Genomic DNA, 20,642 nt, shown 5'->3' on the forward strand with positions numbered 1-20,642 from the left:
GAGTGGAGGCTGTTATATCAGCAAAGAGGGGGACCAATTCTATATTAATGACCATGCTTTTGGAATGAGATGTTTGACGAGCAGGTGTCCACATAGTTTTGGTCATGTAGTGTATGTCTGATACTGTAAAAGATCATTTATATGAATGTAAAAAGCACTACTGTGTCAAATGCCCGACAATACCTTGTTTTACAGCATTGTTGATCATTTTGGTTTAAATCATAACCTTATCCTACACTCATACATAAATATGAACAATAACAGTCAAGCATAAACATACAAAACACCAGAAATATACATAAAAAACCTTTATTATTATGATAATGTAGGATTAACAACAACATGCGTTTAACCACAATAGAAAATAAAAAGATATTGCACTGGTTTTAATCTAGCAATCTCTCTTAACCCTTTTCAGACAGATCCCCTCTCCTTCACACTTCAGACACAAACACACGCTGTACACACACACAGGATCTATCTCACACAGCCTTTAAAATACTGCCTAAACACTGGGGAGTCAAGTCCATAACATGAAGTCAACAGTCTCCTCTTCCCTTAGTTCAGTGGCATTGGTCTCTGCACACAGACAGCCCTACCATCGCTATGGGCTTTAACACACAACGCATACTGTAGCTACAATAAAAACACATACTGTATGGATCTGTCTGTAGAGATGTAGTGAGGTTAAAGTCCAGGGTGGAGGTTACCCACAGGGTTAACAGAGAGAGAGAGAGGGACAGCCCCTACAGTGGGGAGCTACCGTGGCTTCGGGCTCTAGGGGGGCCTAACTGAACATTGGAGGTGATGGGCCCAGACTAGGGGGTAGGTAGTGTTTTGTTTGGCTGAAATTGCTTTGTGTGTGGTGTGTGTGTGTGTGTGTGTGTGTGTTGGGAGCAGCCAACAGCCCAGGGCTAGAGATGAATGACTCCACCAGGGAAACTAACACTTGACTTCCCTCTCTGACAGATGGCTGGATCAGCATCATTACAGATGATGTTTGTGTGATGCAACAGTGAATGTCAGGGATGGTCAGGCTGGTGCCGGAGGATGGCACTTGGATTGGGTCAGAGAGAGTAGCAGCTGTCCAAGCAGAAATAACAACAGGGCCACCAGTATAGTCCAGATGACATACAACACAATACACACTGTATAAACTATTGTTACAGGGATGACCCAGATCAAATCGAAACTTCAGATCAGTTTTGGGACTACAGTCATTCGATGTGCAGGGGCATTAACTTAGTATCAAATGGTGAATGTCAGAGACTTCTCTTTCAGACCATGTCTCTGGCTGATATGAAATAACACTCAACACACAGACACAAATGGAGGATGATCATTTGAGTCACCTGACATATTCGGCCAATGAGGAGATGCTCTCTCAGTCTGGGGTTGATTGATTGGCTACAGCAGAGTTGTTAAATCCCAACGCTAAGCTTGGCCGATCTGTCCTAGTGACAAATGACAGCTTTTCTCTGCGAGGACTTAGGGCCTCCACCTCACATGACCTACCCTCTATCCTTCTGCATTAGAGGATACCACTATTCACACCGCAGGTGATTTAGGAAACGTCCCAAAAGGCACCCGATTTCCTATATAGTGCACTAATTTTGACCAGGGCCGAACCTCTAAACATTATATGCACTATGTTCCTCCTCATGAACATTGTCTGTGGTCCGTCAGTGGTTAAGGTTCCATGTATAATATGTAAAGGCCATAACAAGCCAGTCACACTGATATGATCCAGGGTAACGTTACAGTGTGGAAAGCTGTTGATATGAATAATTAGCACTGCCTGTTACAGAGGTCGATTTCTAGTAGCATTGAAGAAGATTGAACAACATTTAAACACATTACAGAAATCACTAGCCTCTGTCTGTCTGTCTGTCTGTCTGTCTGTCTGTCTGTCTGTCTGTCTGTCTGGGGTTAGGTATTGACAACACAGATCTCTTTAGCATCTATAGACACCGGACAGACAGTCCTGTCTCACCCTCAGTCAGTCATCCCAATGAGCTGCTCTTTGCGACATCTCCAACAGCAACAAAACTTTGCAGGACACACCCCGAGGGAGATTTGATCTCTCACACAGAAAAAAAGAGATGTATGCTGCAGGTAGCCACAGTTTTACAACATGGCAACATCCCCTTACTTTGCAAACTAAGACACACAAATTAACGCCCACACTCACACACACACGCAGGAGCACACACACGCAGGAGCACACACAAGCATGAACGCTCACACCCACAAAACCCCACACCCACAAAACCCCACACGTAGCAGTGGGACTGGAGGATCATAGTGGTGTTTGGTCAGTTCAGACTTCTGATTGGTCAACATCGTTGTGACTGACCTAAAAGCCAGGGATCTGATTGCCCTTCCTTTTATTTAGTTGGCTTTTCATTTGACATACAGCGATAAAAGGGTTGTGCAAAGCCCACCCCCCTGCTGACCCATCCCCGACCCTATAGGCCAACTGAGATATCAGTCAGAGACAGCACTAATAGGGGTAACTAACTATGAGATGTCTACACTAACTAATACACAATCCCAAGTCCCAACACAGCAGACCTTTAAATATTCATATATATATATATATATATGTATATATATATATATATATATATATATATATATATATATACACACACACACACACACATCTGACAGCCACTTGACAACACACACAGTCTTGAACGCATATACAAAGTAAAGTCTGTTAGCTTTACAGGATAAGAGGTGAAACACAGAGAGAACACAGCAAGTTGAACAAACCTTAAGTGTCTGATAAAAAGAGAGAGCGAAGGGGCTAGAAATAAAGACAACGGTGTGACGTGGAAAACCACTGGTTGTCAGAATATACATGAAGACCAGTGTGTCTACTGGTGTACTGCTACACTAACGTAGAGCTTGGCCACATCTCCCAGAAAAATCTGATCTGGACTTTTTCAAACGTATGGCCATTCACAATATATATCTCAATTCAAAAATACATCTTTACTCTAACTAAGCTTTTTTTTTGTACAATTAAAGGTAAAATAAACAGCATTTCAAACAGTCAGCTATAATGTAATGAATTCAGGACTTGTGAAATTATACCAAGGCTAAATAAAAGCCTTCCACAACCATAAGACCCAGTAATAATTGTATACTTTTTTATCAAAATAGTTGAACCTGATTTTTTTTCTGGCTTTCAAGTCTATCTATGAAAATGACCTTTTAGTTCCAAATTCAACCAGATCCGTGCATAATGCACATCCACTAATAATGACCAACCTGTAGCAGCCATTATAGAACATTAACACAGGTCTCATATAAGCAATCTCTCAAGCAATGTTCATTCATACTCTCTTTTTAGTAGCGTCTGCTCTACGCGTAATTTGAGAAGTTGAGACATAAAGAGGGTTAACTTCTCCTATATTACAGTAAATTAATGTCTCAATGTGTTTCAGTGTCCATATGACCCATTCTGTTGGACCAAACCTCAAATGGCGAGTTGAAACTGCTTGTCAGAGAGGACGTGATCTTTAGTCTTTGTTGTTGTGAGTGACAGGGGGAGGGGCTTGGTGTCTGTGTGCAAGTGGGAAGGTGCACAGTGCACACAGCATGGGGGGAAGGATACGAGACCAAAAAGACAAACGCTCATAAAAACAAACAATATTAAAACCTCAATTCCTGCGATACAGGCATTTGAGATACAGGCATTTGAAACATTGCGCTAAAACATACATTCAAATGAATCAACTGAATCAGAGATGTTGCCCAGCCCTATGCTAACTAGCCTGTAAACAGACTTGTGAGCAGTCTTCCTGCTTCAGAGTTTGAGAGGAGTCTGGGTAATTGAGTTTCAGGGGCAGAGTAGTCCACCCCTGTGGACTACAGGAAGTGGAACACCCCAGGAACAATCCGCTGCCCGGTACTCAAACCCAAATCTCTAAATAGATCTACCTCATCTTAACTACTTGACTCTTGTCATCTCAACACTGTTTGTGTAGTTGACCAAACCAGACTAGGACCAGATTGACCAGGTGTCCCCAAGTAGTCTGTGACTAGATCACTGTCCCTCCTTATCTCACCTATAGTCCATGTCAATGTAAAGCTGTTGTATGAACCAGCCAGTATTCTTTAATCATTAGAAACATGTCCCTGACATAGGGATCTAGATATGGTGAGGCTATCATGCAGTTACAAGGTCAACGGCTAGGCTAGTATCCTAGCTACCACAACACGTACAGCCACACAGCTCTATACACTACAGTAGCTACACTGACAGGTCCAGGTAGAGCCATGGAAGGGTTAGCTTCATATACGCTAGCTACACTGACAGGTCCAGGTAGAGCCATGGAAGGGTTAGCTTCATATACGCTAGCTACACTGACAGGTCCAGGTAGAGCCATGGAAGGGTTAGCTTCTATACGCTAGCTACACTGACAGGTCCAGGTAGAGCCATGGAAGGGTTAGCTTCTATACGCTAGCTACACTGACAAGCACACGAATAGCCGGTGGAGCAGATAGGGAAAGAGATTTTCATGGAACACTCTGTGATACAATACAAACACTGCTTGAATAGCCCCTCTGACAGCCACAACATGAATAGAGTGTTATATAAAGACTAGAGGCTTTTCTCTAGCCAGTCTGCACTATTAAACAGTTAAAGATACAGAGTGCAGCGTTAGACCATGAATAAGAACACCATTTGCCTGAGGCTGCTGAGTGAGTTAAAGATGGGCGATGCAGATTGTTTCATTAACAGACTGTAATGTATTTATACTGATTGCTAAGCATACGCTACTTTTATTGCTGAGTTACACCCTGTTCAGCCACGGACGGCTGGAGACATGCAGGAGGGGTGCAGCGGTGGCTGTACTGTTTACAAGGCACAACCTGATCTATTGGCTTGATAAAAGTCACACGACTGGAACTTGAAGGTGAAAGCTAACGAGGCAGTACACTAAGAAAAGACCATTAGAGTGTTTGTGTGTGTTTGTTAATCCTTTCCTCAGTGCGTGTGGATCAGTGAACTCACACGGTTTATTTCTAGCCCCCATGTTTCTTTGCAGAGAGAGAAACAAATGCAGACCGACTTCACAGGAACATGAATCAATGTTACAAAACTGAGTATAACAACAACAAGAGATCTACAGCCAATCTGGATGTCTCTGGAATACAGGAACACATAGTCAGGGCCCGAACGATCACCTCTCTCTCTCTCCCTCTCTCTCTCTCTCTCTCAGATGGCTATGCTCTCAGATAATGATTAGTGAGTTGCAAAGAGTTTAGAATGTTGTTTTCTTCCAAACATGCAGTTGTCTGTGGATAAAGCAGTCTCTATTGTCATGGGTGTCTTATCTGCTACGTGTTTTTGCTGCTGGGATTGTCCTGCGGGGTGGAGGCTGCAGAGGCTGGGCTGGGTCTCTGTGAGGCCGGAGGGTCTGGCCTATTGCGCTGCTCTGAGGCTGCAGTGGGTGTCTGGTTGGGTGTGGTGGTGGGTGCAGTCTCCCCACTGCCTCGTAACTCCCCCACCGGCCTCTCCATGGGGTCCTGGGCCAGGGTACAGTCTTTAGGAGGGGAGGGCCTCCTCTGTGGAGGGGGAGGGGGGGCTGGCTCAGTTTTGGAGGAGGGCTGCCTGGGAGGAGACTGGGAGGACAGGCGAGGCGGGGGCTGAGGGGCAGGGTGTCTAAAGGGGGAGGGGGAGAGGGGAGTGGCCTTGGGGTGAGAGGGGTTGGAGGGTCTCTGATTCTGGTCCTTGGCTCTCTCAAAGGCTTCCTTGGCCCCGGGGATGGTTAGTTTGACGGGCCCCAGGACGCTATGAGCTACATTGGCTAGATGTGACACCACCTTGTCCACCCCACTATCTGACCTTGACACTGGCGCTGGAGAGGCTGGGGGGCTGGGGGTGGCGTAGGCTGCAGCAGCGGCAGCAGCAGCAGCATGTCTCCGGTTGTCAGCCTCCTTCTTCTCCTTTGTGATGCCTGGGGAGGAGATGGGTGTGGGGACTAGGTCTCTGCCGTCTATGGACCCAGTGGGGCTGGATCTGGGGGCCTCCAGACCAGAGTCTCTCTCCTCGCTCCATAAACTACTGCTCTTCCCCCTGGGCTCAAGCAACTTGGGGCTCCTCCAGTCCTGATGTGGAGATGAAGCAGCAGGCTTCAGGAAGGTGTCCTTGCTGACAGAGATGAAAGCACTGCTGAGGGTGGCGAAGGTGCTGGACAGGGGGCTCTGGGTGAACTTGCTGCTGGGGTCTGGAGTCTTCCCATCTCTCCGCCTACAGTCATCCGAGGAGGCTGAGCCCCCGTCTTTCCCTCCCAGCGAAGGACCACTCTGAGTGGGCTTGTGTTCGTGGAGTGTGGAGGGTACGGTGGCTCTGCTTGGCAGCAGGGTGGAGGAGGGGGACAGACAGAGGGAGGGAAGGGTACCCCCGGGTCCCGTACGGGGGGCGGTGGGCATGACGGAGGTGGGGCGGAGCAGTGGGGGGGTAAAGGTGCAGGTGTTCCTGCCACGCCCGTCCTGACTGTCCTCGGACCCCTCGTCTGTCTCGTCCTCTGATGAGTCCACTTCGTGGATGGCATCCTGCTTCTGCAGTGACTCCCTCCTCTCAGCCCGGTCCTGTCTGATGGCTGACAGCTTGTCCTTCAGTTTGCTCTTCCCGGGGGCCAGCCCCAGGGACCCGGCCGTCGACCCTCCGTCCCCCTCCTGACGTCCTAGCTTCCTGCTGGAGGAGGGTTTTTGCAGGCTGCCCTTCTCCACGGGACCCCCACGGCCCCCTATCCCAGGCCCCACACCCAGCAGCAGGCTCTCTCTCTCCCCAGCTGATTCCTGGAGACTCTGCAGACTGGGGTCTCTCTGAAGCATCTCCTTCTTAAACTCAGCGTGGGAGATGTCCAGGCTGTGTTTACGTCCTGTCACTGTTACAGGCAGCTTCTTGTCGCCTCCGGCGCCTGATGGAGAGGGGGAGGACGACGAGGAGGAGAGGGAGGAGGCTAGCTTCTCAGCAGACTGGACTCGCTTGAGCAGTGGAGAGCGGGGGTGTTCAGCGCTCTTGGGCCTGGAGATCTGCCTGACCAGAGGGGGGGAAGAGTGGAGCTTGACGGGAAAGGTCTGGCCCATAGAGGTGGAGCTTAGTCCGTGGCTGGACAAGGGGGAGGGAGAGCGCTGGGGGGAGGTGCTCTGTGGGGTTGGGGAAGGGGTGCGGGCCAGGGGGGATAGAGGGATGTTGCCGGCTGACTTGCGGCGAGGGGAGCGATACTGGCGCTGGAGCTTGGGGGCCAGGCCGTGGAGGGAGCTGGGCCTGATGTGACCGGAGCTGGCTGGGGAGTTAGGAACACTGGAGCTGGGAGAGCTGCTCTGAGACGAGTTACCCCCTACTGAGAAAACACGACACATACAGAAACACAGTTAGACATTCAGGGAGTCACCTACATTCATGAAATGTTATACACACATAATCACCAGCTTTTATGACCTTATCCAACATTAGGCCACGTACTACAGTCCATTAGGTGAGCTGTGTGTTTGAGGGATGTGTGTGTATAGGACTTACCAGAGTGAGTAGAGTCAGGTGTGGACCGGTAACCCTGTGTAGGTGATCTAGGGGACAGGTTGTGAGTGGGGGACCCGGGTCCACTCTCTCCAGAGGACAGAGAGCGGGTTAGAGAGGAGAGGCTACGGCTGGTGTGGAGAAGAGACGCCTGCTTAGTGATCTTCCTGAACAGAGAGTTCCTCTTCTTACTACTGCTGGAACACACACACACACACACACACACACACACACACACACACACACACACACACACACACACACACACACACACACACACAGAGTATAAAGAGTTGAAAAGACAAACATCCCTCCATTTATCAGCCATTATATTCTATGTATCATGATTTCTGAGAGGAAGGGTAAGTGTGTGAGATTGTTCAGATAAGAGACCTTTCCTGGCTGCTATCTTTGGTCTTGGTCTTCTTGTTGCGACGCGCCATCTTAGATTTGGAGCCGGTCTTGCGGGCAGGGCCCAGCTTGATGGAAGTGTTCTCAAAGGACGTGGCAGAGATGGACACCTTACCACCGCTCTGAGGGTAACACACCACACGCATAAGACAGGCAGAGATGGACACCTTACCACCGCTCTGAGGGTAACACACTACACGCATAAGACAGGCAGAGATGGACACCTTACCACCGCTCTGAGGGTAACACACCACACGCATAAGACAGGCAGAGATGGACACCTTACCACCGCTCTGAGGGTAACACACTACACGCATAAGACAGGCAGAGATGGACACCTTACCACCGCTCTGAGGGTAACACACCACATGCATAAGACAGGCAGAGATGGACACCTTACCACCGCTCTGAGGGCAACATACCACACGCATAAAACAGGAGCTAATGTGAGTGTGTGAGTGCGTGCGTAAAGTGTGTGTGTGTGTGTGTGTAGTGTGTGTGAGTATGTGCGCACCTTGAGAATGAGTTCCACCACCTCAGTGTGCACCAGGCCGTGGACAGCCTCTCCATTCACATGAGTGATGAGGTCTCCTTCTCTCAGCCCTGCATCATGGGCTGGACCACCCTCCTCTACATGCTGAGAGAGACAGAGATGGAGAGAGATGGAGAAAGAGATGGAGAGAGAAAGAGATGGAGAGAAAGAGATGGAGAGAAAGAGATGAGAGAGAGAAAGAGAGAGAGAGATGGAGAGAGAAAGGGAGAGATGGAGAGATGGAGTGAGAAAGGGAGAGATGGAGAGAAAGAGATGGAGAGAGAGAGATGGAGAGGAGGGTTGAAATTACACATCAAATCATATCACTGGTAATAATTGAATCTGTTGAATCGAATGAAGAACAGGATTACTAGTACAGGATCACTAGAACAGGATCACTAGAACAGGATTAGCTAGAACAGGATCACTAGAACAGGATTACTAGTACAGGATCACTAGTACAGGATCACTATAACAACATTACTAGAACAGGATCACTAGTACAGGATCACTAGTACAGGATTACTAGAACAGGATCACTAGTACAGGATCACTAGAACAGGATTACTAGAACAGGATTACTAGAACAGGATCACTAGTACAGGATCACTAGTACAGGATCACTAGTACAGGATCACTAGAACAGGATCACTAGTACAGGATCACTAGTACAGGATCACTAGAACAGGATCACTAGAACAGGATCACTAGAACAGGATTACTAGTACAGGATCACTAGAACAGGATCACTAGAACAGGATCACTAGTACAGGATCACTACAACAGGATCACTAGAACAGGATTACTAGTACAGGATCACTAGAACAGGATTACTAGTACAGGATTACTAGAACAGGATCACTAGTACAGGATTACTACAACAGGATCACTAGAACAGGATCACTAGTACAGGATCACTAGAACAGGATCACTAGTACAGGATTACTAGAACAGGATCACTAGTACAGGATCACTACAACAGGATCACTAGAACAGGATTACTAGTACAGGATCACTAGAACAGGATTACTAGTACAGGATTACTAGAACAGGATTACTAGTACAGGATTACTAGAACAGGATTACTAGTACAGGATTACTAGAACAGGATTACTAGTACAGGATCACTAGAACAGGATCACTAGAACAGGATCACTAGTACAGGATCATTAGAACAGGATCACTAGAACAGGATCACTAGAACAGGATCACTAGTACAGGATCACTAGTACAGGATCACTAGTACAGGATCACTAGTACAGGATCACTAGAACAGGATCACTAGAACAGGATCACTAGTACAGGATTACTAGAACAGGATCACTAGTACAGGATCACTAGAACAGGATTATTAGAACAGGATCACTAGTACAGGATCACTAGAACAAGATCACTAGAACAGGATCACTAGTACAGGATCACTAGAACAGGATTACTAGAACAGGATCACTAGAACAGGATCACTAGAACAGGATCACTAGTACAGGATTACTAGAACAGGATCACTAGAACAGGATCACTAGTACAGGATCACTAGTACAGGATCACTAGAACAGGATTACTAGTACAGGATTACTAGAACAGGATCACTAGAACAGGATTACTAGTACAGGATCACTAGAACAGGATCACTAGAACAGGATTACTAGTACAGGATTACTATAACAGGATTACTAGAACAGGATTACTAGTACAGGATCACTAGAACAAGATTACTAGAACAGGATCACTAGAACAGGATCACTAGTACAGGATTACTAGAACAGGATTACTAGTACAGGATCACTAGAACAAGATCACTAGAACAAGATTACTAGAACAGGATCACTAGAACAGGATCACTAGTACAGGATCACTAGAACAAGATTACTAGAACAGGATCACTAGTACAGGATCACTAGAACAGGATCACTAGAACAGGATTAGCTAGAACAGGATTAGCTAGAACAGGATCACTAGAACAGGATCACTAGAACAGGATTACTAGTACAGGATTACTAGAACAGGATTACTAGAACAGGATTACTAGTACAGGATTACTAGAACAGGATCACTAGAACAGGATTAGCTAGAACAGGATCACTAGAACAGGATCACTAGTACAGGATCACTATAACAACATTACTAGAACAGGATCACTAGTACAGGATCACTAGTACAGGATCACTAGAACAGGATTACTAGAACAGGATCACTAGTACAGGATTACTAGTACAGGATTACTAGAACAGGATTACTAGAACAGGATTACTAGAACAGGATCACTAGTACAGGATCACTAGAACAGGATTACTAGAACAGGATTACTAGAACAGGATCACTAGAACAGGATCACTAGTACAGGATTACTAGTACAGGATTACTAGAACAGGATTAGCTAGAACAGGATCACTAGAACAGGATCACTAGAACAGGATCACTAGAACAGGATCACTAGAACAGGATCACTAGTACAGGATTACTAGTACAGGATTACTAGAACACGATTACTAGAACAGGATTACTAGAACAGGATCACTAGTACAGGATTACTAGAACAGGATTACTAGAACAGGATTACTAGAACAGGATCACTAGAACAGGATCACTAGAACAGGATCACTAGTACAGGATTACTAGAACAGGATCACTAGTACAGGATCACTAGTACAGGATTACTAGAACAGGATTACTAGAACAGGATCACTAGTACAGGATTACTAGTACAGGATTACTAGAACAGGATTACTAGTACAGGATTACTAGAACAGGATTACTAGTACAGGATTACTAGAACAGGATTACTAGAACAGGATTACTAGAACAGGATTACTAGTACAGGATTACTAGAACAGGATCACTAGTACAGGATTACTAGAACAGGATCACTAGTACAGGATCACTACAACAGGATCACTAGTACAGGATCACTAGTACAGGATTACTAGAACAGGATTACTAGAACAGGATTACTAGTACAGGATCACTAGAACAGGATTACTAGAACAGGATCACTAGTACAGGATCACTACAACAGGATCACTAGTACAGGATTACTAGTACAGGATTACTAGAAGTGTTAAATCCCTTTTAGTTTGAGTCACTAAGCTAAAGCAGGCTACTTACTCACCCAGACCATGTGATGTACTGTGTAGATGTCTGTGTCTCCCATATACACCCTGATGGCTCGCAGGGTGAAGCCGTACTTCTTGCCCGCCTTGTGGATGATGATGGCGGGTTTGATGTTGGCCACGGCTGGGGACAGGTCTCTACTGGGGGAGGAGTCTCTGGACGATGGATTGGACGAGAAGGAGTGGGGTGACATGGGGCTGGCCAATGGGGAGGCCCCGTGGTGGTCTAAACATGGAGGAATGAGGGAGATGGTTTAATAGGGAGACAAGTCCAGTTACTAAATGCACATAAATGTCATTTATTTTCAACCTTTACCACATGTTCTAAAAACGAACAGATGGTGGTAGCTAAGAAAGTACAGAAAGAAAGAAGACACATACATAGTCCACAGACAGATACATACTGTAATTTCCAGACTATTAAGCACACCTGAATATAAGCAGCACCCACTGAATTAAAAAAAAAAGTATTATTTTGAACATAAATATGCCGCACATGTCTATAAGCCGCAGGTGCCTACCGGTACATTGAAACAAATTAACTTTACACAGGCTTTAACGAAACACGGCTTGTAACAAAAATAAATAGGCTTTAACGAAACACGGCTTGTAACAAAAATAAATAGGCTTTAACGAAACACGGCTTATAACAAAAAATAAACAATTAGCAGTAAGCTTTAGTTGTCTTTTTGCACTGAGTCAATTCCTCACACTGCTGTTTCCAACGTCTTATCATCGACTCATTAAGACCAAGCTCCCGTGCAGCAGCTCTATTTCCTTTTCCAACAGCCAGATCAATCGCCTTCAACTTGAAAGCTGCATCATATGCATTTCTCCGTGTCTTTGCCATGATGAGGGTGACAAAATGACTACCGTAATCAGAATGATGGGAAGTTTGAGAGCGCTCGATTTAATCTAAACAGTAAACAAAAAAGTTGTTTGACCTTAACCGGTTCGGCAATTTCATAGGTAATGAAAGCTTCATGCCGCCAAAAAACTGAGCACGTCACAGAATGTTTTTTTTAATTATTTTTTTACAATTTGAAAGCGGGAAAAATCCATATATTAGCCGCGTCATTGTTTAAGCCGCGAGGTTCAAAGCTGGGAAAAAAGTTGCGGCTTATAGTCCGTAATTTACGGTACATACAGTCCACAGACAGACACATACATAGTCCACAGACAGACACATACACACAGTCCACAGACATATACATACATACAGTCCACAGACAGATACATGCATACAGTCCACAGACAGATACATGCATACAGTCCACAGACAGATACATGCATACAGTCCACAGACAGACACATACACACAGTCCACAGACAGACACATACACACAGTCCACAGACAGACACATACACACAGTCCACAGACAGATACATACATACAGTCCACAGACAGATACATACACACAGTCCACAGACAGACACATACACACAGTCCACAGACAGACACATACATACAGTCCACAGACAGATACATACATACAGTCCACAGACAGATACATACACACAGTCCACAGACAGACACATACATACAGTCCACAGACAGACACATACACACAGTCCACAGACAGACACATACACACAGTCCACAGACAGACACATACACACAGTCCACAGACAGACACATACACACAGTCCACAGACAGATACATACACACAGTCCACAGACAGACACATACATACAGTCCACAGACAGATACATACATACAGTCCACAGACATACAGTCCACAGACAGACACATACATACAGTCCACAGACAGACACATACATACAGTCCACAGACAGACACATACATACAGTCCACAGACAGACACATACATACAGTCCACAGACAGACACATACACACAGTCCACAGACAGACACATACATACAGTCCACAGACAGACAAAGACAGACAGAGATAAAGACACAGGCAAAGACAGACAGACACTAACAAACACACACAGACAGACAGAGACACAGACAGATACAGACAGACATACACAACACATCTCAATACACAAAGACAGAAGCGCACAAATAACACATTCCTGGCTGTTAAAACCTCAGACGTACCAGCAGGAATCATAAGTGAGAGAGTGGTAGCGGAGGCTGACTTGATGACCTTGTTGAGTGGTCTGGACTGGGCGTGTTTGTCTGCGTCTCCAGACAACAGTCTGTGACGGGCTCTCCTAGCTGCCAGGTCACTGATGGCCTTAGGGGTAGAGGGAGAGCTGTCTGCCCCTGAACCACGCTCCCACACATCTCCTGAACTGCCCGCTATGGAGAGAGAGAGAGAGAGATAGAGAGAGAGAGAGGGGGAGAGAGAGGGAGAGAGGTAGAGAGAGGGAGAGGGGGAGAGAGAGAGAGATAGAGAGAGAGAGAGAAGGGGAGAGAGGGAGAGAGAGAGAGGGAGAGAGAGAGAGGGAGAGAGAGAGAGAGAGAGAGAGAGGGGGAGAGAGGGAGAGAGAGAGAGGGAGAGAGATAGAGAGAGGGAGAGAGATAGAGGGAGAGAGAGAGAGGGAGCAGGAGAGAGAGGGAGCAGGAGAGAGAGATAAACAGAGGTAAAGGCAGAGGTCCAGTACCAGGTAAATACGTAACACATTTTGTCATGTGAATGGAATCAAAGCAGACACACAGTACATGCATATAGTATATGTTTTGGCAGTTTCTGTTGTTTTCTGTAACATATGGACAATAAAGTTGTATTAAAATTGTACTGACGTGTGAGTGTGGCTTTGCTGAGCTGGCTGGCTGTAGAGTCTGGTGTTGTGGGGGACTCATCCAGTTTCAGCTCTCTCTCCACGGGGAGCTCAGGGATGGAGAGGGGTAGGTCCTCGCTGCGGGGGCCCCTGACTCCACCGGGGGTCTGGCTGAGCAGGCTGGGGGCCACCCCTGCTTCCTCCTCTGAGGAGATGGCGAAGCGCGGCATCTCGATGATGGCGGAGCAGCAGCGTCTTCGCACCGTCAGGGGAGGGCTGGAGTCGCTCTCGGTGTGGGACGACTCTGAGACAGACAGACGCTTACGCAGGCTGAGGGAGGGAGGCACACAGGGAGGTTACACTTCTGTTGTTGGTAATGGAAGGGACAGACAGCTCATTTAGTGGAAGACTTAAATAATTAGAATAGACTATCGGTAAATGAGGCTTTGGGGGGTTCTTCTGAGGACACCATACTCACATCTCAGGTGACCCCACCAGCCAGGCGCGGTCTCTGGACTTGAGACTACTGAGGCTGTCAATGCGTTCTCCTCCCTCCTCGCTGAGGCTGCGCTTGGTGGGCGGGGGGGTCCTCTTCTCCTCATGGAGGGATAGACGCTCCATACTGCTGTACACCTAAACACACAGTTTATTTGAAAATGATGTAGTACATGGAGTGATTACATTTTCAGCAGGGGTGCTGTGTGTGTGTGTGTGTGTGTGTGTGTGTGTGTGTGTGTGTGTGTGTGTGTGTTAACCTTGCTGAAGCGGGGCGAGCAGGAGGAGAACTGACGTATCTCTACATGTTCGTCATCGTTGGTGTCATCTTCGTCTTCAGAGTCCAAGTGGTGGTACCTGTCTGAACGGGCTGGAGAGAGAGAGAGTAGCATTACACAAGACTACTGGACCGGCCTGTCCACTAACTCACTTTCAGGAGTTCTGTTCTATTATTCTAAGTAAAGGAATAGTAGAAAAGGCTCAGGGTGTTACTCTAGGTACATTTATTCAGGGTGTTACTCTAGGTACATTTATTCAGGGTGTTACTCTAGGTACATTTATTCAGGGTGTTACTCTAGGTACATTTATTCAGGGTGTTACTCTAGGTACATTTATTCAGGGTGTTACTCTAGGTACATGTATTCAGGGTGTTACTCTAGGTACATTTATTCAGGGTGTTACTCTAGGTACATTTATTCAGGGTGTTACTCTAGGTACATTTATTCAGGGTGTTACTCTAGGTACATTTATTCAGGGTGTTACTCTAGGTACATTTATTCAGGGTGTTACTCTAGGTACATTTATTCAGGGTGTTACTCTAGGTACATGTATTCAGGGTGTTACTCTAGGTACATTTATTCAGGGTGTTACTCTAGGTACATTTATTCAGGGTGTTACTCTAGGTACATTTATTCAGGGTGTTACTCTAGGTACATTTATTCAGGGTGTTACTCTAGGTACATTTATTCAGGGTGTTACTCTAGGTACATTTATTCAGGGTGTTACTCTAGGTACATTTATTCAGGGTGTTACTCTAGGTACATTTATTCAGGGTGTTACTCTAGGTACATTTATTCAGGGTGTTACTCTAGGTACATGTATTCAGGGTGTTACTCTAGGTACATTTATTCAGGGTGTTACTCTAGGTACATTTATTCAGGGTGTTACTCTAGGTACATTTATTCAGGGTGTTACTCTAGGTACATTTATTCAGGGTGTTACTCTAGGTACATTTATTCAGGGTGTTACTCTAGGTACATTTATATCATGTACAGTAGGTGAGACTTACTGTCGAAGTAGCTGGTGTCGTCCTCTGACTCTAGCTGAGGGATGAACTCTGCCTTCTGTCTCAGCAGAGTGTTCCAGTCCAGATTATAGAAGAACCGATGCTGCTTCACCTCAAATGCACTGCCTACAACACAGAGACAGAAGGAATGACAAGGAGACCACTGCCTACAACACAGAGACAGAAGGAATGACAAGGAGACCACTGCCTACAACACAGAGACAGAAGGAATGACAAGGAGACCACTGCCTACAACACAGAGCCAGAAGGAATGACAAGGAGACCACTGCCTACAACACAGAGACTGAAGGAATGACAAGGAGACCACTGCCTACAACACAGAGACAGAAGGAATGACAAGGAGACCACTGCCTACAACACAGAGACAGAAGGAATGACAAGGAGACCACTGCCTACAACACAGAGACTGAAGGAATGACAAGGAGACCACTGCCTACAACACAGAGACTGAAGGAATGACAAGGAGACCACTGCCTACAACACAGAGACTGAAGGAATGACAAGGAGACCACTGCCTACAACACAGAGACAGAAGGAATGACAAGGAGACCACTGCCTACAACACAGAGACAGAAGGAATGACAAGGAGACCACTGCCTACAACACAGAGACAGAAGGAATGACAAGGAGACCACTGCCTACAACACAGAGACAGAAGGAATGACAAGGAGACCACTGCCTACAACACAGAGACAGAAGGAATGACAAGGAGACCACTGCCTACAACACAGAGACTGAAGGAATGACAAGGAGACCACTGCCTACAACACAGAGACAGAAGGAATGACAAGGAGACCACTGCCTACAACACAGAGACAGAAGGAATGACAAGGAGACCACTGCCTACAACACAGAGACTGAAGGAATGACAAGGAGACCACTGCCTACAACACAGAGACTGAAGGAATGACAAGGAGACCACTGCCTACAACACAGAGACTGAAGGAATGACAAGGAGACCACTGCCTACAACACAGAGACAGAAGGAATGACAAGGAGACCACTGCCTACAACACAGAGACAGAAGGAATGACAAGGAGACCACTGCCTACAACACAGAGACAGAAGGAATGACAAGGAGACCACTGCCTACAACACAGAGACTGAAGGAATGACAAGGAGACCACTGCCTACAACACAGAGACAGAAGGAATGACAAGGAGACCACTGCCTACAACACAGAGACAGAAGGAATGACAAGGAGACCACTGCCTACAACACAGAGACTGAAGGAATGACAAGGAGACCACTGCCTACAACACAGAGACTGAAGGAATGACAAGGAGACCACTGCCTACAACACAGAGACTGAAGGAATGACAAGGAGACCACTGCCTACAACACAGAGACAGAAGGAATGACAAGGAGACCACTGCCTACAACACAGAGACAGAAGGAATGACAAGGAGACCACTGCCTACAACACAGAGACAGAAGGAATGACAAGGAGACCACTGCCTACAACACAGAGACAGAAGGAATGACAAGGAGACCACTGCCTACAACACAGAGACAGAAGGAATGACAAGGAGACCACTGCCTACAACACAGAGACAGAAGGAATGACAAGGAGACCACTGCCTACAACACAGAGACAGAAGGAATGACAAGGAGACCACTGCCTACAACACAGACAGACTGATAAAGACTAAATGACAATTTGACACTGTGCAATGTGAGACGTGCAGGTAGTGCATTTGTTTCTATGAGTTATGCTTGTCAAATAACATGTTTCTAATCCATCACCTGTGCCCAGCCTCTCCAGAGGGTTCTGTCTGAGGAGTTTAGAGATGAGGTCCTGGGCATCGTTAGGAAGAGCCTCCTCCTCCTCTGGCCATGTGATCTCATCTACAAATAGAGGACGGAGAGCAGACATTGTGGTCAGATAGATTTTTCCACAAACGTTTTCAAAACAAAGCAATACTTTTCCCTTTCCTTTTTTTGTCTGTTAAAAATGCAGACTCCTGTGTGCTTCTGTTCTCTGTGATACTCACCACTGATGACCTGTCCAAAGAGCTCCTCAGGTGTGTCTCCAAAGAAAGGGGCACAGCCCACCAGGAACTCATAGAGGATGACCCCCATGGCCCACCAGTCTACTGGCTTCCCATAGCCCTGTCTGAGGATCACCTCTGGGGCGATGTACTCTGGTGTACCACACACCTGGTCATACACAGAGGGGAAGGGTCAAGTATAGGCAGGGAGAAATACACAGCAACTGTCACATACAGTACAACATTGCTTGCCTTAGTCCTTTTGTCTCATACCCGTTGACATACTCTTCTGTCATAGACACTGTTATAGATAAGGGAAGAGTGATCAGTGACAGAGTTTGGGTGTTATGTGTTGGGCGCCAGAGGCAGGGGCGGACTGGTCAGCTGGCATTTCGGGCAAATGCTAGATGGGCTGGTCCATTTTGAGCCTAGTGGGCCTGTGTAATTATAATACTTTTTTGTATCTGTTATCTGTCAAATATTGGGGGCCTCAAAGAAAAAACATGGCCCAGTGTGGGGGCCTCTAGGAAATAAAATGGGCCAGTGCGGGGGCCTCTAGGAAATAAAATGGGCCAGTGCGGGGGCCTCTAGGAAATAAAATGGGCCAGTGTGGGGCCTCTAGGAAATAAAATGGGCCAGTGTGGGGGCCTCTAGGAAATAAAATGGCCCAGTGCGGGGGCCTCTAGGAAATAAAATGGCCCAGTGTGGGGGCCTCTAGGAAATAAAATGGGCCAGTGTGGGGCCTCCAGGAAATAAAATGGGCCAGTGTGGGCCTCTAGGAAATAAAATGGGCCAGTGTGGGGCCTCTAGGAAATAAAATGGGCCAGTGTGGGGGCCTCTAGGAAATAAAATGGGCCAGTGTGTTAGAAATGCCAATCCGATTTTTGGTCCCAGTCCGCCCCTGGCCAGAGGTGTCTCTCTCTCTCTGTGTACCTGTTTATCCAGGAACTCCCTGGTATCTTTCTCTATGTGTCCTTCATACAGGTTGGTGGTGAGGCTCATCAGACCGATCTTAGACAACCCAAAGTCCGTCAGCTTGATGTGGCCCATCGACGTGATCAGAAGACTGCAGGAAGGGGGAGAGAGATATGATGTTAGCATCATGAGATAGTGAATAAAGCATATAGGTTGTGAATTATTAAAGCCCATGAGAAGTATTAATGATAAATTAAAAGTCGTATAACAGGTAAAGCTTTCTTAATAAATCTTTTTATTTTTTACCCCTTTTTTCTCCCCAATTTCGTGATATCCAATTGGTAGTTACAGTCTTGTCTCATCGCTGCAACTCCCGTACGGACTCGGGAGAGGCGAAGGTCGAGAGGCATGTGTCCTCTGAAACACAACCCAACCAAGCCGCACTGCTTCTTGACACACTGCTCTCTTAACCCGAAAGCCAGCCACACCAATGTGTCGGAGGAAACACCGTACACCTGGCGACCGTGTCAGTGTGCAGGCGCCCAGCCCGCCACAGGAGTCGCTAGAGTGCGACGGAGCAAGGACATCCCGGCCGACCAAACCTTCCAGTAAATTGTGCGCCGCCTCATGGGTCTCCCGGTCGCGGCCGGCTGTGACACAGCCCGGGATGAAACCCGGGTCTGTAGTGACGCCTCAAGCACAGCGATGCAGCGTCTCAGATCGCTGCGCCACTCGGGAGGCCACAGTTAAAGCTTCTAGACTAGAGGACAGTGTGTGGGTCTTACTTGTCAGGTTTCAGGTCTCTGTGTACGATGCCATAGTTGTGGAGGTACTCCAGTGCCAGTACAGTCTCAGCGAAGTACATGCGTGCCATGTCCACGGGCAGAGCTCCGATGTTCTTCAGCAGGGTGGCACAGTCACCACCTAGTCAGGGTAGAGACAGTCAGGATAGATCCCCATTCACATCCTAGTCAGGGTACAGACAGTCAGGATAGACCCCCATTCACATCCTAGTCAGGGTACAGACAGTCAGTATACACCCCCATTCACTTCCTAGTCAGAGTAGAGACAGTCAGGATAGACCCCCATTCACATCCTAGTCAGGGTACAGACAGTCAGTATACACCCCTATTCACTTCCTAGTCAGGGTACAGACAGTCAGGATACACCCCCATTCACTTCCTAGTCAGGGTAGAGACAGTCAGGATAGACCCCCATTCACATCCTAGTCAGGGTACAGACAGTCAGTATACACCCCCATTCACTTCCTAGTCAGGGTACAGACAGTCAGTATACACCCCCATTCACATCCTAGTCAGGGTACAGACAGTCAGTATACACCCCCATTCACTTCCTAGTCAGGGTAGAGACAGTCAGTATACACCCCCATTCACATCCTAGTCAGGGTACAGACAGTCAGGATACACCCCCATTCACTTCCTAGTCAGGGTAGAGACAGTCAGGATACACCCCCATTCACTTCTTAGTCAGGGTAGAGACAGTCAGGATACACCCCCATTCACTTCCTAGTCAGGGTACAGACAGTCAGTATACACCCCCATTCACATCCTAGTCAGGGTAGAGACAGTCAGGATACACCCCCATTCACTTCCTAGTCAGGGTAGAGACAGTCAGGATACACCCCCA

At 46.9% G+C, this 20,642-nt stretch overlaps 1 protein-coding gene across 9 annotated transcripts in view; it reads right to left on the reverse strand.

Moving 5' to 3' along the window:
* Positions 1 to 293: 293 nt before the first annotated feature.
* The window catches only part of mast2 (microtubule associated serine/threonine kinase 2), a 334,787-nt gene continuing 314,438 nt past the window's right edge, over positions 294 to 20,642 (reverse strand). For 6 of the 9 annotated variants that reach the window (XM_045687864.2, XM_045687863.2, XM_045687862.2 and 3 more), the window contains 14 exons: positions 19,781 to 19,919; positions 19,014 to 19,146; positions 18,084 to 18,249; positions 17,836 to 17,937; positions 16,072 to 16,194; positions 15,044 to 15,153; positions 14,767 to 14,921; positions 14,311 to 14,618; positions 13,663 to 13,866; positions 11,593 to 11,819; positions 8,466 to 8,588; positions 7,934 to 8,358; positions 7,544 to 7,737; positions 294 to 7,367 (listed from right to left, as the gene is read on the reverse strand). In XM_045687864.2, coding sequence (XP_045543820.1) covers positions 5,356 to 7,367; positions 7,544 to 7,737; positions 7,934 to 8,358; positions 8,466 to 8,588; positions 11,593 to 11,819; positions 13,663 to 13,866; positions 14,311 to 14,618; positions 14,767 to 14,921; positions 15,044 to 15,153; positions 16,072 to 16,194; positions 17,836 to 17,937; positions 18,084 to 18,249; positions 19,014 to 19,146; positions 19,781 to 19,919 — 4,421 coding nt within the window. In that variant the 3' untranslated portion in view covers positions 294 to 5,355. The remainder of the gene's footprint in view (positions 7,368 to 7,543; positions 7,738 to 7,933; positions 8,359 to 8,465; positions 8,589 to 11,592; positions 11,820 to 13,662; positions 13,867 to 14,310; positions 14,619 to 14,766; positions 14,922 to 15,043; positions 15,154 to 16,071; positions 16,195 to 17,835; positions 17,938 to 18,083; positions 18,250 to 19,013; positions 19,147 to 19,780; positions 19,920 to 20,642) is intronic. The other 3 variants (XM_045687868.2, XM_045687871.2, XM_082957050.1) reach the window with 2 other exon arrangements.

This window comes from Salmo salar, chromosome 10 (genome assembly GCF_965601325.2).
Source record: "Salmo salar chromosome 10, fSalSal1, whole genome shotgun sequence".
NCBI lineage: Eukaryota > Metazoa > Chordata > Actinopteri > Salmoniformes > Salmonidae > Salmo > Salmo salar.